This window comes from Mobula hypostoma, chromosome 1, assembly GCF_963921235.1.
Source record: "Mobula hypostoma chromosome 1, sMobHyp1.1, whole genome shotgun sequence".
Classification (NCBI taxonomy): domain Eukaryota; kingdom Metazoa; phylum Chordata; class Chondrichthyes; order Myliobatiformes; family Myliobatidae; genus Mobula; species Mobula hypostoma.
The window spans coordinates 3,149,823-3,167,193 of record NC_086097.1 but is presented as its reverse complement, the minus strand read 5'-3'; the positions used below and the strand labels follow the sequence as shown (position 1 = coordinate 3,167,193).

Below are 17,371 nucleotides of genomic sequence, written 5' to 3'. Positions count from 1 at the left end.
TCGGGGATTAAAGTCCCATAAATTATCACTCTATGCTGATGATTTACTTTTATATATTTCTAATCCTGAGAGATCCATTCCTGCTGTTTTAGAGTTATTAGCACAATTTGGTCTTTTCTCAGGTTATAAATTAAATCTTAGTAAGAGTGAACTTTTTCCGATTAATAAACATCTTCCCTTATATTATAAATTTCCATTTAAATTGATTAATAATTACTTTTCATATCTTGGGATTAAAATTACTTGTAAATACAAAGATTTATTTAAGACTAACTTTTTACCATTAATAGACCATATTACTCAACTTTCATCTAAATGGTTTCCCTTATATTTAACTTTGATTGGTCGTATTAATGCAGTTAAGATGTTCTTTTTGCCAAAATTTTTATATGTGTTTCAGGCATTACCAATTTTCGTTCCTAAATCTTTTTTTGATAAAGTTGACTCTAAAATTTCTTCATTTATTTGGCAGAATAAGAATCCGAGACTGGGTAAAATACATTTACAGAAAGCTAAGAGAGATGGAGGTTTAGCATTACCTAACTTTAGATTCTATTATTGGGCTATTAATATTCGACATATGAAATTTTGGTTACTTGACCGGGACATACTATCTATTCCTAAATGGGTAGCATTGGAATTACAATCTGTTCAGGGTTATACACTTGGTTCTATTTTAGGCTCCTCTCTCCCTTTTGATTCGAAACATCTTAAGCAGGTCTCTAACCCGATAGTTAAATATGCTTTGCGCATTTGGTTTCAATTCAGAAAATTTTTTGATCTTAATCAATTCGGGTTAGCGATTCCTATTTTAGGTAACATATTTTTTCCTCCCTCTTTTACGGATCGCGCTTTTCAAACTTGGAAGACTAAGGGTATTTTACGGTTTTTGGATTTATTTTTAGATGGTTCCCTTATGTCTTTTGAACAACTATCTAATAAATATAACTTATCAAGAATACATTTTTTTAGATATTTACAAGTTAGAAATTTCCTAAGTACTATACTTTCTTCCTTTCCAATGCTTCCTCCTACATATATTTTAGATTCGATAATTAACCTTAATCCATGTCAGAAAGGTGCATCGGCTATGATTTATAATATTATTATGAAACTTAGGAAAGCTCCATTTGATAAGAATAGGGTAGATTGGGAACAGGAATTGGGGCTTACCATTTCTGTGGATGATTGGGGGCAGATTTTACAATTAGTTAATACTTCCTCTATTTGTGCTAAACATTCCCTAATTCAATTTAAAGTGGTTCATAGAGCACATATGTCCAAAGATAAGTTAGCGCGTTTTTACTCGCATATTAATCCTTTCTGTGATAGATGTTCGGGGCAGATAGCCTCTTTAACTCATATGTTTTGGTCTTGCCCTACTTTGGAAACTTTTTGGAGAGATATTTTCAATATTATTTCTAAGGTATTAAATATAGATATCTCTCCTCACCCTATTACTGCTATCTTTGGACTACCTAAAATTTCTAGTAATCTTTCCCCTTCAGCCCGTAGAATGATTGCATTTCTTACTTTAATGGCGAAAAGATGTATTTTACAACATTGGAAAGAGCTTAATGCTCCAACTACCTTTTTTTGGTTCTCTCAGACGATTTTATGTTTGAATTTGGAGAAAATTAGAAGTAACCTTTATGATTCTTCATTTAAATTTGAACAGATTTGGGGACCTTTTATTCGATATTTTCATTTAATGTAATATTTACCCTTCTTGTTTTTTTTTCACTGTTTTTAATGGAGGTCGGGATTGAGGACGTGATTTTAAGTTTAACTCTGTTTGGTTTCAAGTTAGCCCATTGCTTTGCCTTGCTTTTAGTTAGCTGCACGGTGCGTTTTTTTTTGGGGGGTTTTTTTTCTTTTTTTTCCATTGATATATATAAAATTTAGTATATTATTATGTTATCTTGGTTTCTTATGCTTAAATTACATTGTTTGTAGTATTTTCTTTTTGGTATTGATGTCTTTTGGAATTTTATTATACTTTAACATTGTATTAATGTTTATATGGCTTACCTTTTTTGTATACTTACTCAATAAAAAGATTTAAAAAAAAAGGGAGAATAAAACTACAACTATGACGATCCCTGCAGCATCTGGTGACCCTGTAATCTCTGTCTTGGAGGCAAATGTCAGGCTGTCTTTCAGGGGGGTGAACCCTCACAAGGTGACAGGCCTCGATAGAGTACCTGGTAAGGCTCTGAAAACTTTTCTTTTTCAATCTCTTTATTAATTTTAGAATATATAAACAAAACATAGCAATGATACAAATAATAGGAGATAAATTGTTACACTTACAAACAGTAATCGTAAAGTCCAATATTGAAATTTGACAAAACTCCCAACCATATAAAACTAACAACGGATAATACAGATCAAAAAAAAACTAAAAAAACATGAAAAAGAAAAAAAAAACCAAAACCAAAAAAAAAACCCCGACCCAAAAGAAAGACAAAATTAATCAACTAAACTAAAAGACTTGGGCAAATCTAAGAACTTAAAAATGAAAAAGAAGAAAACCTCAGTGCCGACGACTCCATTCCCCTCCAACAACAATACAGAGAAATAGAATAGGTTTGGAAATAAAGATATTACATTAAGTGAAAATGCTGAATGAATGGCCTCCAGGTTTTTTCAAACTTGATGGAAGGGTCATAAACTGCACTTCTAATTTTCTCCAAATTCAAACACACCATAGTTTGTGAAAACCAATGAAATACCTTAGGAGGGTTAATCTCTTTCCAATTCAATAAAATAGACCTTCTGGCCATTAAAGTAAGAAATGCAATCATTCTTCGTGATGAAGAGGTTAAATTATTTAAATTTATCATTGGTAGTCCAAAGATAGCAGTAATTGGATGCGGTTGTAAGTCTATATTTAAAACCGTTGAAATAATATCAAAAATATCTTTCCAATATTTCTGCAACAGGGGACATGACCAAAACATGTGGGTTAGAGAAGCTATCTCGGAATGACATCTGTCACATATTGGATTAATATAAGAGTAATAACGAGATAGTTTATCTTTGGACATATGAGTCCTGTGCACTACTTTAAACTGTATCAACCTATGCTTAGCACATACAGAGGATGATACTTTCTTTTTCAACCTTCCACGATGGATCAAGCCTACTCTGATTGGAAAATTAAAGGTATAATATCTTTTCGCGATTTATTTATGGATAATTGTTTTATGTCTTTTGATCAACTTTCTAACAAATATAACTTACCCAGATCTCACTTTTTCAGATATTTACAGATTAGGAACTTTTTAATTACTGTTTCCCCTAATTTCCCACATCCATATCCAACGGATATTTTGGAAAAAATTTTAGATTTAAATCTCTCTCAGAAAAGTGTTGTAGCAATCATATATGATATAATTTTGAATTTATGTCCTGATGCTTCTAATAAAATTAAAGCTGACTGGGAAAGAGAACCTGAGATTAATATACCGACTGAAAAATGGGAAAAAATTCTTCAGTTAGGCTCTGAAAACTTGTGCCAACCAACTGACGAGGGTATTCAAAGACATTTACAATCTCTCATTGTTACAGACAGAAGTTCCCACCTGTTTCAAAGGGACAACAATTATACCAGTGTCGAAGAAGAGCAGTGTCAGCTGCCTCAACAATTATCATCCAGTAGCAATCACAATTATGGAGATGAAATGCTTCAAGAGGTTGGTCATGGCTAGAATCAACACCTGTTTCAGTAAGAACCTGGACCTACTGCAATTTGCCTATCACCACAATATGTCTATGGCAGACACAATCTCAATGGCTCCATACAGCCTTGGATCACCTGGACAACACCAACACCTATGTCAGGACTCTGTTCATTGACTGTAGCTCGGCATTTAACACCATCATCCCTACAGGTCTGATCGAAAAGCTATAGGACCTAGGCCTCTATGCCTCTGTCTGCAACTAGACCTTTGACTTCCTAACCAGAAAACTACAATCTGAGCAGATTGGTGATAACATCTCAATCTCGCTGACAATCAACACTGGTGCACAGGGATGTGTGCTTAGCCCACTGCTCGACTCTCTCTACACCCATGGCCGTGTGGCTAGGCATAGCTCAAATACCATCTATAAATCTGCTGATGATACAAATATTGTAGGCAGAATTTCAGAAAGAGACGAGGGGGTGTACGAGAGCGAGATATACCAACAACCTGAGTGGTGTCGCAGCAACAACCTGGCACTCAACATCAGTAAGGTCAAAGAGCTGATTGTGGACTTCAGAAAGGTAAGATGAGGGAACACACACCAATCCTCACAGAGGAATCAGAAATGGAGAGAGCAATCAATTTCAAGTTCCTGGGCGTCAGTGTCTCTGAGGATATAACCTAGTTGCAAAATATTGATACTGCTATAAAGAAGGCAAGATAGCAGCTATATTTCATTAGGAGTTTGAGGAGATTTGGTTTGTACTGTGGAGGGCATTCTGAAAGGCTGCATCACTGTCTGGTATGGGGGGAGCGTTACTGCACAGGATCAGTAAGCTGCAGAAAGTTGTAAAATTAGTCACCTCCATTTTGGGTACTAGCCTTCATAGTATCCACGACATCTTAAAGGAGCGGTGTCTCAGAAAGGCGGTGTCCGTCATTAAGGACCTCCACACCCAGGGCATGCCCTTTTCTCACTGTTACCATCAGGTAGGAGGTACAGAAGCCAGAAGGCACACACTCAGTGATTCAGGAACAGCTTCTTCCCCTCTGCCATCTTATTTCTAAATGGGCATTGAATCCATGAACACTACCTCAATACTTTTTTTTAATTTCTGTTCTTACACTACTTATTTTAGCTAGTTAATATACATATATTGAATTACTGCAATTCATTTTTTCTATTTTGTCACATATTGCATTGTACAGCTGCCGCAAAGTTAACAAATTTCACGACATATGCTGATGATATTAAGCGTGATCCTATCCTGATTATAACAGCCATACATCTGAACCATGTCAATGCGTTCACCATGACGTGACATTATTTATAAGGCGGCCTTAAAAAGATATAGATTTATTCAATACAAAAATCCTAAAGGGAAGTGAAGATTTTACCTTATTGAATGCTCGATAACACAATCCACACAGTTCAACAAGGTATGCAAGGGTGAAGACTCCATTCTGAATCACAAAGCTCAGTAATTTAGAAAATGGTTCCAAAAGGCTCTAAAAGCAAGATAATAGAAGAAACAAGGAGTAAGGCACATTTAATTAAAAGGGAAATACAAACAATAAAGCAACAAAAACACACTACAAAATTACCACTCAGTTTAATTTTGATTTACGTGGGACATGTTCAGAATACAAATCTGCAAAATTCCTGATCAGCTTTATTGCACTTATTCAAAGGTGATAGATTAACAAAGTGAATGTCCAAACAGTATTGAAATGTACCTTTTTTAATCTTCAGTCTCGTGCAGCTTCAATAAATCCTCCAAATACTTTATGCATGGTTATTCACAGAGTTCAAGTTTATTATCATCTGATGGTACATATATACAACCAAACGAAACAATGTTCCTTCAGAGCACAGTGAACCCACAAAACATATTAAACAAAATATTACTGCAAATTGGTTAATGATATATAATTCAAAATGCATGTAGTGTACAGCACAGGTAAACTGTAAACGGCAATGGCAATCCTCCCGTTGCTGAAGGTAACCTCACAGAGAGTCAGTGCAGATTCAAAGAGAACAAAGGCACATTAAACATGATCTCTGTCCTGTGCCAGATACAGGAGAAGCGTCGTGAACATGGGTTTGCATGTACTGTTCATTAACCTGACCAAGGCCTCTGATACAGTCAGCCGCACTGGAAGATTCTGTCAAAGCTCAGCTGTCCCCCGAAATTCCCCACCATCCTTCAGCAGCTCCATGAAGGCCAAAATGGTCAGGTTAAACACAATAGCAACCTGTCTGACCCATTCCCTATCAGTACCGGTGTGAAACAAGGCTGTGTTTTTACATCAACGCTCTTTGCTATTTTTTTCAGCGTGATGCTACAGGAAGCGAAAGAAACACCTCAAAGAGCATCTACATTCAGCTCCACACTGACAGAAATATATTCAAGCTCCACCATCTTCTTGCCCAAGCAAAGACCATGCAAGAGCCCATTCTCAAGCTACTATATGCAGACAACTGTGCTCTTCTCATGCACACAGAGGATGTGCTACAGGCTGCAGTTATTCAGTTTGCCAGGGCTGCAAGGGCTTTTGGTCAACACTCAGTCTGAAGAAAACGATGATCCTCTATCAGAAGTCCCTTTGTGGCATTTACAACCTACCTCAGATTGCCACTGACGGCCACCCTCTCACCACAGTTGAGCAGTTCGCCTACCTGGGCAGCATCATCTCCAGCGGTGCTACGGTAGTAAGGGACATGGACAATCGACTTGCCAGAGCCAGCAGTGCCTTCAGGAGCCTCCAGAAGCATGTGTGGAAGAATCATCAGTTGCATCAGTCCACAAAAATCCAGGTGTACAGGGCTGCTGTTGTCACAACACTGCTATACGCCTCCGAAGCCTGGGTCTCGTACCACAAGCAAACCCAGTTGCTCATGCACTCCATCAGTGCAGCCTCCGCTCCATCATGGGCATCAGCTGGCAGGATCGTGTCTCCAACAACGAGGTCCTGGAGAAGGCTCAAGCCCCAAACACTGAAGCCACTTTGCTGTTCAGGTAGCTCAGCCAGCCAGGCCACGTGTCTTGCATGGACAAATCCAGGTTGCAAAAGCAGTACTCTACGGGAAACTCTCTCAGGGCAAGAGAGATTGTGGTGCCTCGTGCAAGAGGTACAAAGACCAGCTTAAGACCGTAGGACATAGAAGCAGTATCAAGCCAATCCATCATGACCGATCCTGGATCCCACTCAACCCCGTACACCTGCATCCTCGCCATATCCTTTGATAACCAATCTGGAAACGATCAACTTCCGCCTTAAATATTCTCACGGACATGGCTCCACCGCAGTCTGTGGCAGAGCATTCCACAGACCCACTACTCTCTGGCTAAAATAATTCCTCCTTACCTGTGTTCTAAAGGCTCACCCCTCAGTTTTGAGGCTGTATCCTCCAGTTCTGGTCTCCCCACCATAGGCCACATCCACCCTATCTAGTCCTTTCAACGTTCGAAGCAGCAGCTCTGTCAGGCAAATAGCAAGGTTAAAGAGCGGCAGCAGCAGGCTTGTGACAGAGACCACTGGAGAACACTGATTCACGGAGCAGCCACGAATTCTAAGGAATCCAGAGGAGCGACTGCTGAAGAGGAGACGCAGGAAGGATCCTACTCCCCAAGTGCCCGCACCCCAGCTGCTCCCATGTCCCTGCTGCAGATCCAGAACTAGCCTCTACAGTCACCAACGATTGTGCCGACTACTCTTCGTTCCTGATCAAACTGTAAAAGTAAACAGCTCACTGTCCTAGTAACAAGACCTCGGTGGTGGCAGGGTATTCATTAGTCTCACAGCCTGAGGAGAGAAGCTGTTACCCAGTCTGGCAGTCTTAGTCCTAAAGCTCCTGTATCCCTTCCTCATGGTAGTGGGTCAAGGAGATGGTAGGGACCTTCAACAATGTTTCGGGCCCTCTGTCTGCAATGCTCCTGGTAAATATCAGAAATTGTGGGCCGATCCTCTGGTGATCCTGCCTGTGGGAATAAATTCCACAAATTCACCACCCTCTGGTTAAAGAAATGTCTCCACATCTCCGTTTTAAATGGATGCCCCTCTATCTTGAGGCTATGCCCTCTTGTCCTAGACTCCCCCACCACAGAGATTATTTCTAGTCTGTTTTGTGAGCTAATTGGTGGTTCTCAACTGTTTCCTACTCATGGCCCACTTGTCACTTTTATTTTCCTCTGTGATACTCACCCTCGTTAGTCTCTGTTAGTTACTAAAGTTTTGTTTGTTCAGCTGTACTTACTATGCTAATATACAGTCAATATTTATATTTTAACAGGTTGTAGGCATTATATTAAATATGTTACAGTTGTATGTGAAAAATAAAATGATTTCAAGGCCCTGAATAGGATATATATATATTTTTTTCCGGCCAGCAATGAGCAATGCCAGCAATGAAAAAGCTGATACTTAGTGAGATCCTTGCAACTGATGCAAACTAGCGAGTTTTTGAATATCTGGTTGCAACCATATCTGGCTTGACATAATTGAAGATCACCTCTTTGCACAATGTTAAGACGGTTCTTGTGCCAGAATAAGGACACCCTCAAAGTGAAGGAGCAACACCTTATATTCCATTTGGGTAACCTTCAACCTGATAACATGAATATTAATTTCTCCTTCCAGTTAAAAAAACTCTTCCCTCCCCCTCCCCACTCTGGCCTCTCACCTGCCTATCCCATCCCCCTTCCCTTCCTCACATGGCCCACAATCCTCTCCTGTCTGATTCTTTCTCGCCCAGCCCTTTACCTTTCCCACCCACCTAGCTTCACCTATCACCTTCTATCTTGTCCTCCTTCCCCTCCCCCATATTTTTATTCTGGCATCTTCAAAGTTCAAAGTGAATTTATTATCAAAGTACATAAATGTCACCATATACAACCCTCAGATGCATTTTCTTGTGGGCATACTCAATAATCTAATAACCGTAATAGAATCAAGGACAGACCACATACACTGGGCATACAGCCAGTGTACAAATGACAACAAACTGTGCAAATACAAAAATAAATAATAATCATCATCATAAATAAGCAATAAATATCAAGAACATGAGATAAGGAGACCTTGAAAGTTGTGGGAACAGTCCGGTGATGGGATGAGTGAAACTGAGTGGTTAACCCCTTTGGGTTAAAGAGCCAGATGGTTGAGGAGTTCCTGACCCTGATGGTGCGAGTCCTGAGGCTCGTTTATCACCTTCCTGCTAGCAGCAATGAAAAGAGAGCATGACCTGGGTGGTGGGGGTCTCTGATGATGGATGCAGCTTTCCTGCAACAACACTCTGTGTAGATGTGCTCAGTGGTAGGGAGGGTAGTACCCATGATGAACTGGGCCATATCCATAACTGTTTGTAGGATTCAAGAGCATTGGTGTTTACATACCAGGCTGTGATGCAGCCAGTCATTATATACTCACCATTACACATCAATAGAGGTTTGTCAAAGTTAGATGTCATGCAGAATCTCCACAAATTCCTGAGGAAATAGGGGCACTGCTGTGCTTTCTTCACCATTGCACTTACGTGCTGGGCCCAGGACAGGACCTTTGAGCATCCAAATCAGAGAACACAGAATGGTACAGCATAGCAGCAGGCTCTCCAGCCCACAGGTTTCATTAGGAACCAAATGGCCAACTGAACTAATCCCTTCTGTCGACACAATGTCCATATCCTTCCAATTTCCTCACATTCATGTGCCTATCTAAATATCTCTTAGAAATCCCTAATTTATAGTGCCCATAAAAAGTATTCACCCCCCCCCCGCCCCCCAGCCCCCGGAAGTTTTCATGTTTTATAGTTCTGTAACATTGCATCACAATGGATCTAATCCGGCTTTTTATGACACTGATCAACAGAAAAACTCTTTCGGGTCATAAGTATTCTCTTCCTTCAAGTCAGTATAGTAGATGCACCGTTGGCAGCAATGATAGCCCTGAGTCTGTGTGGATAGATCTAAATCAGCTCTGCACATCTAGACACTGGAAATTTTCCCCATTCTTCTTTACAAAACTGCTCAAGCTCTGTCAGATTACATGGGGATCATGAGTGAACATCCCTTTTCAAGTCCAGCCACAAATTCTCAATTGGATTGAGGTCTGGACTCTGACTTAGCCACTCCAGGACATTAACTTTGTTGTTTTTAAGCCATTCCTGCGTAGCTTTGGCTTTATGCTTGGGTCATTGTCATGCTGGAAAAGAAATCTCCCAAGTCGCAGTCATTTTGCAGCCTGCATCAGGTTTTCCTCCAAGAATTCCCTTAATTTTGCTGCATTCATTTTACCCTCTACCGTCACAAGCCTTCCAGGGCCTGCTGCAGTGAAGCATCCCCACAGCGTGAGCAGCCACCACCAAGCTTCATGGTAGGGATGCTGTGTTTTTGATGATGTGCAGTGTTTGGCTGATGCCAAACAGAGCATTTAGTCTGATGGCCAAAAAAGTACAATTTTGCTTTCATCAGACCATAGAACCCTCTTCCAGTCAATTTCAAAGTCTCCCACGTGCCTTCTGGCAACCTCTAGCCGAGATTTCATCTGTTTGCTTTTTTCAATAGTGGCTTTCTCTTTGCCACTTCCCCATAAAGCTGCAATTGCTTCACCAAACAGCTTCAAGTGTTCTGGATATTTATTGCTTATTTATATATGTTTTATTTTGTATTTGTACAGATTGTTGTCCTTTGCACATTGGTTGTTTGTTCCTTTTAGTTGTGCACAGTTTTTCATTGATTCAATTATGTTTCTCTGTATTTACTGTGAATGCCCACAACCAAATGAATCTCAGGCTAGTATACCATGAGATATATGTAGTTTGGTAATAAATTTACTTTGAACTTTATTTCTAGATCAATGGCCCAAACCTTAAACTGTTAGTCCAGTAAATTAACACCATGATACCATTCTTGAAAGTTTTTTGAGTGTGTTGAATGGAGTTGTGAGCACACATCAAAGTTCAAAGCAAATTTATTATCAAAGCACATACATGTCACCATGTACAATCCTCAGATTCATTTTCTTGCAGGCAATCACAGTAGATACAAGAAACACAATGAATCAAAGAAGGATCACACCCAACAGGACAGGCAACAGACAATATGCAAAAAAAAACAAACTGTGCAAATACAAAAAGAAAGAGAAAATAAATAAACAAACAATAAGTATGCAATGAAGAGTACTTAAAAGTGAGTTCATAGGTTGTGGGAACAGTTCCGTGATGAGGTGAGTGAAGTTAACCCCTCTGATTCAAGAGCCTGAAGGTTGAGGGGTAACAACTGTACCTGAACCTGCTGGTTTGAGTCCTGAGGCTCCTGTACCTTCTTCCTGATAGCAGCAGCGAGAAGAATGCATGACCTGGGTGGTCAGGGTCCCTGAAGACAGATGCTGCTTTTTTGTGACAACGCTCCATGTAGATGTGCTCAGTGTTAGGGAGGGCTTTACCCGTGACGGACTGGGCCATATCCAATACTTTTTGTAGGATTTTCAAAGGCATTGGTGTTTCCATACCAGGCTGTGATATAGCCAGTCAATATACTCTCCACCACACATCTATAAAAGTTTGTCAAAGTTTTAAATGTCATGCCAAATTTTTGAAAACTCCTAAAGAAGTAGAGACACTGCTGTGCTTTCTTTGTAATGGCACTTACGTGCAGGGCCCAGAACAGGTCCTCGGAAATGACAACACCGAGGAATTTAAAGTTGCAGAACCCCTCCATCTCTGATCCTCCGATGAGGAATGATTCATGGACCGGTTTCCTCCTTCTTAAGTCCATAATCAGCTCCTTGGTCTTGCTGACATTGGGTAAGATGATGTTGTTTCAATCTCCCTCCTATATGCTGATTTGTCACAACGGTGAAGTCATCAGCAAACTTGAATATGGCATTGGAGCTGTGCTTGGCCATACAGTGATAACTGTAAAGCGAGTAGAGCAGGAGGCTAAGCACACAGCCTTGTGCTGCACCTGTGCTGAGGGAAATTGTGGAGGAGATGTTGTTGCCAATCCAAATTGACTAGGGACTGCAGGGGAGAAAACCGAGAATCCAATTGCACAAGGAGGTATTGAGACCAAGGTCTTGAAGCTTGTTGATTAGTTTTGAGGGGATTACAGTATTGAATGCAGAGCTGTCATCCTTCTCCCCTTCCAGCTCTGATGCAGGCTCTTGACCTGAATTGTCGACTGTTTAATCACTTCTATGGATGCTATCTGACCTGTTGAGTTCCTCCAGCATCTTGTCTGGGTTGCACTGGACGTTCAGTATCTGTAGAAAGCAACTTCATACTGGATTGGTCGCAGCCCGGGTTACCAATGACCGCGCTATCCGTCTCGCACCAGGGCGGACGCAATAAATGTGCTACTGGTGATTTGACACAGAAGATCCCTGGCAGAGAGAACATCACAATCGCCACATGGAATGTAAGAATGCTGAACCAAGCAGGGAAACTCAAGGAACTCACACATCAGATGGAAAGATACAACTGGCACCTCCTCAGGCTCTGTGAAGCCAAATGGAAGAACGCTAGAGAAGTGCATACTGAGGAAGGACATGTACTCCATTACAGCGGAGAAGAGAACAGCCATGAAAATGGCGTAGGGTTCCTAGTCAACAAATCCATCAAGAACACTGTTCTAGGATGCCAACCAGTGTCAAGCAGGCTAATGACCATCCGCCTGTGAGTGAAGCCATTCAACCTCACAGTGGCACGAGCCTACACCCCAACAACAGACTACGACAATGAGCACATTGCAGAATTCTATAAGAAACTACAAGATGTCATTGACAAGGTGGACTTAAAAGATATTTTGATCTTTCAGGGTGACTGGTTTCCAAGGTGCGCAAAGACTCACAAGATGAGTGGGGGGGATCTCATCGGCCCCTCATGCAATGACACCTCCAATGAGAGGGCACTGCGCCTGCTGGAATTTGCCAGTTATAACAACATGGTGCTGTCAAACACACTTGGAGAGCACAAACCTTCCCGAAGATGGACCTGGCATGTCCCAATGGTCAACATCACCAGATCGACTACATCCTGGGGCAAAGATGGCACAAATCTGGTGTGAACAGACCGAAGACCAGAACATTCCCAAGTGCAGACGTGGGCAGTGACCATGACCTTGTCATGATGAACATCAGAGTGCGCTTGAGGAGAATCAACAAGCCAAAAAACAGTCGGCTGAGATTCGACCTTGAAGAACTGAAAGACACCGCCATCTCTGAAGAATTTCAGGCAGCAGTTGGGGGGAAGTTTACACCAATACTCCTCTTTGCTGAAGACCTGGAGACCACCACAAATGATTTTAACACAGTGATGACAGAAACAGCAAGCAAGATTCTGGGGAAAAGCTGCCGTAGCTTCTGATCTAAAAAAAACACTGCAGAATGAAGGTACATGAAGTTACTGCTCAAGGACCATTCAGAAACCTAATGGTGGAGAGGAAGAAACTGTTTCTGAAACATCAAGTCTATCAACAAATACATCAATATTAATCTAAATGAAAATCTGCTGTAAAGCAAATGAATGATAAAGACCGAAGACCATAAGATATAGGAGCAGAATTAGGCCATCTGGCCCATCGAGTCTGCTCTGCCATTCAATCATGGCTGATCCTTTTTTCTATGTCCTCCTCAACCCCAGTTCCTGGCCTATTCCCAGTAACCTTTGATGCCATGTCCAGTAAAGAACCTATCAATCTCTGCCTTAAATACACCCAACGACCTGGCCTCCACAGCTGCATGTGGGAACAAATTCCACAAATTCACCACACTTTGGTTAAAGAAATTTCTTTGCATCTCCACAAACGTTCATCGTATGATAACCCTTTTGTTACGTACCCCGTAAAGGGTTAAAGAACCAGCAGAAATGGAAAAACACTGGAGTCTGGTATTGCTATTTACTAAAGCTAGTTTATTAGCAACTACGCAAAACAGTAAAATAAAAACCAAGTAAATCAAACAGGTTAGCAATGATTATATATATAAGTGTGGAAATACAGGACTTAAGCTTTTCTATGCTCCGGTGGTAATTGATACAATCTTACAATGGTAGGTAAGAAAAGTTCAATTCAGGTGCACAGGTTAATTCATGCGAGATGTTTGTAATCCAAAGGCGAATGTTGTGAGAAGGCATTTAACGTCGATATTCCACAGATTCCACGACAGCATTACAAAAGAACAATAGTAGTAGGTTTTATCTTCAAAGTTGTTCCACTCCACACATGAAATATCACCGACAGTGATCTTCAAGGAATATCCTTTCAACACAAGTGGTACCACACCCGAATTCAGCTACGGGACATCTCAAAGTGGTGGCCACAGGATACTCCAACAGAATCCACGTATGGATTATCACCAACAGTAGCCTATCACAAAGGGGATCCTCTTCAAGGGAACCACCACCCAGGCAAGGGTCGACATACCGGTAGATTCCACTAGGTTACCCCAAACACACAAAATGATAGCCACTTATCCAGTTCCACAACATACGAAATTTGTCACGGGGTGCCTTTCTTCGGTGAACTACCACACCCAGACAAAGGGTAACACACAAGTGGTATTCACAAAGGTACTCCCCTCACCAGAGAACCCCTCCTGTGGATTAACTACATGACAGTCACATCTTCGTATTCAAATGGAACTCAAACTCACCCTTACGGGCGAGAGGATAGAGTACAAACAGTGACTGCTTTGTCACTAGGTTTCTTCTGTTTCAAACCTTCCTCTCCCCTCTTCTCTTCCTTTAAAGTCACCGAATGTGACCACAAAAAGGAGACCGTCTTCTGTGGTAAAGTTATCAACCCAGGCAAAGGCTGTAACACTGATAACTTCCCACCGGTCACACCTTTTCCACCCTGCGAGAGCCACTGATCGATTCTCCCGCTCGATCCTCCAAAACCCACCTTTCTGTGGGCACACAAAACTCATCCAGTGTCCAAATCCGTGTGTCTAACAACCAGCTGACCTTGTATTTATCCAAACATGCTGAACACCAGCTGTCTATCAAATAACACCGCCCTCGGTCACCATGGTGACTCACGAGCTGCTCGTTGCTCTCTCTCTGTAAGAACTCACAAGCAGACAGCGTCCTTGTATAAGTGTAAATACGCTTTAGAGTTCATATAAACACCATCTCAAGGCAGGCTTCGTCCCTCCCTCTCTCTCTGTAACAGCTCAAACAGTGTCCAAAAGTCAGTCTCATTCTCCCGACGTTTTAAAGTGATAGTCCACAGAAAATACGAACACTAGGGGTACATAACACTTTCATTCCTGGAATCATCCTTGTGAACCTCCTCTGGACCCTCTCCAATGCCAGCAAATCTTTACTACGATGAGGGGCCCCAAACTGTTCACAATACTCAAGGTGAGGCCTCACCAGTGCTTTATAAAGCCTCAGCATCACATCCCTGCTCTTGTATTCTAGACCTCTTGAAACGAATGCTAACGTGGCATTTGCCTCCCTCACCACCAACTCAACCAGCACAAGGACTCCCAAGTCCCTCTGCATCTCAGATTCCTGGATCCTCTCCCCATTTAGAAAATAGTCCACACATTTATTACTACTACGAAAGTGTATGACCATGCATTTTCCAACATCGTGTTTTATTTGCCACTTTCTTCCCATTCTCCTAATCTGTTCAAGTCCTTCTGCATCCTACCTGTTTCCTCAACACTACCTGCCCCTCCACCAATTTTCATATCAACTGCAAACTTGGCAACAAAGCCATCTATTTCGTTATCTAAATCATTTATATACAGCATAAAAAGAAGTGGTCCCAACACCATCCCCTGTGGAACACCACGAGTCACTAGCTGCCAACAAGAAAAAGATCCTTTTCATTCCCACTCACTGCCTCCTACCAATCGGTCAATACTCTAACTATGTTAGTAACTTTGCTGTAATACCATGGACTCTTAACGTGGTAAGCAGCCTCATGTGTGGTGGCACTTTGTACTATCTTGTCCTGTGTCACCAAGTACTCCATTACCTCATCCTTAACAGTTGACTCTCATATTTTCCCAACCACTGAGGCCAGACTAAATGGTCTATAATTTCCTTTCTGATGTCTTCTTCCTTTCTTAAAGATTGGAGTGATATTTGCAATTTTCCAGTCCTCTGGCGCCATGCCAGAGTCCAATGATTTTTGAAAGATAATTTCTAAAGCCACCACAATCTCTAACATAAGACCATAAAACAAAGGAGCAGAAGCCATTCAGCCCATTGAGTCTGCGCCGCCATTTTATCATGAGCTGATCCATTCTCCCATTTAGTCCCACTCCCCCGCCTTCTCACCATAACCTTTGATGCCCTGGCTACTCAGATACCTATCAATCTCTGCCTTAAATACACCAAATGACTTGGCCTCCACTGCTGCCCGTGGCAACAAATTTCATAGATTCACCATCCTCTGGCTAAAAAAATTTCTTCGCATCTCTGTTCTGAATGGGCACCCTTCAATCCTTAAGTCATGCCCTCTCGTACTAGACTCTCCCATCATGGGAAACAACTTTGCCACATCCACTCTGTCCATGCCTTTCAACATTCGAAATGTTTCTATGAGGTCCCCCCTCATTCTTCTAAACTCCAAGGAGTACAGTCCAAGAGCAGACAAACGTTCCTCATATGGTAACCCTCTCATTCACGGAATCATTCTAGTGAATCTTCTCTGTAACCTCTCCAACGTCAGCACATCCTTTCTTAAATAAGGAGACCAAAACTGTTCACAGTACTCCAAGTGAGGTCTTACCAGTGCCTTATAGAGTCTCAACATCACATCCCTGCTCCTATACTCTATTCCTCTAGAATTCTTCAGCACCGACTCAACCTGGAGGTTAACCTTAAGGGTATCCTGCACGAGGACTCCCAAGTCCCGTTGCATCTCAGAACTTTGAATTCTCTCCCCATTTAAATAATAGTCTGCCCGTTTATTTCTTCTGTCAAAGTGCATAACCATACGCTTTCAGAACCCTAGGGTGCAGTTCACCTGGTCCAGGTGACTTATGTACCTTTAGGTCTTTCAACCTTTCGAGCACCTTCTCTCTTGTAACAGAGACTGCACCCACTTCTCTTCCTTCACTAAATACAACATCAGGCACACTGCTAGTGTCCTCCACAATGAAGACTGATGCAAAATACTCATTTAATTCAGCAGCCATCTCGTTGTCCCCCGTTATTATTTCTCTTGTCTCATTTTCTAGTGGTCCTATATCCATTCCCATTTCTCGTTTATTTTTAACATAATTGAAAAAGCTTTTACTATCCACTTTGATATTGTTTGCTAGCTTGCTTTCATATTTCATCTTTTCCCTTCTAATGATTTTTTTAGTTGTTCTCCATAGGTTTTAAAAACTTCCCAATCCTCCATCTTCCCACTAATTTTTGCTTTGTTGTATGCCCTTTCTTTTGCTTTTACAATAGCTTTGACTTCCCTTGACAGCCATGGTTGTACTATTTTACCATTTGAGTATTTCTTCATTTTTGGAATACACATGTCCTGCACCTTCCTTATTTTTCCCAGAAATGCACACCATTGCTGCTCCGCTGACATCCAGCTCCTACCAGCAGCTCCTTCCAATTTACTTTGGCCAACTCCTCTCTCATACTACTGTAACTTCCCTTACTCCACTGAAATACTGCTACAAGAAAGGTTGAGCGTTAGTTAAAAGGAAGAATCTCCTCAAAC

At 41.3% G+C, this 17,371-nt stretch overlaps 1 protein-coding gene across 1 annotated transcript in view; it reads right to left on the bottom strand.

Moving 5' to 3' along the window:
- LOC134344062 (protein unc-79 homolog) overlaps nt 1-17,371 on the bottom strand; it is a 403,221-nt gene that overhangs the window by 100,400 nt on the left and 285,450 nt on the right. The window contains exon 40 of the mRNA XM_063043251.1: nt 5,088-5,198. Within this exon, the coding sequence (XP_062899321.1) occupies nt 5,088-5,198 (111 nt within the window). The remainder of the gene's footprint in view (nt 1-5,087; nt 5,199-17,371) is intronic.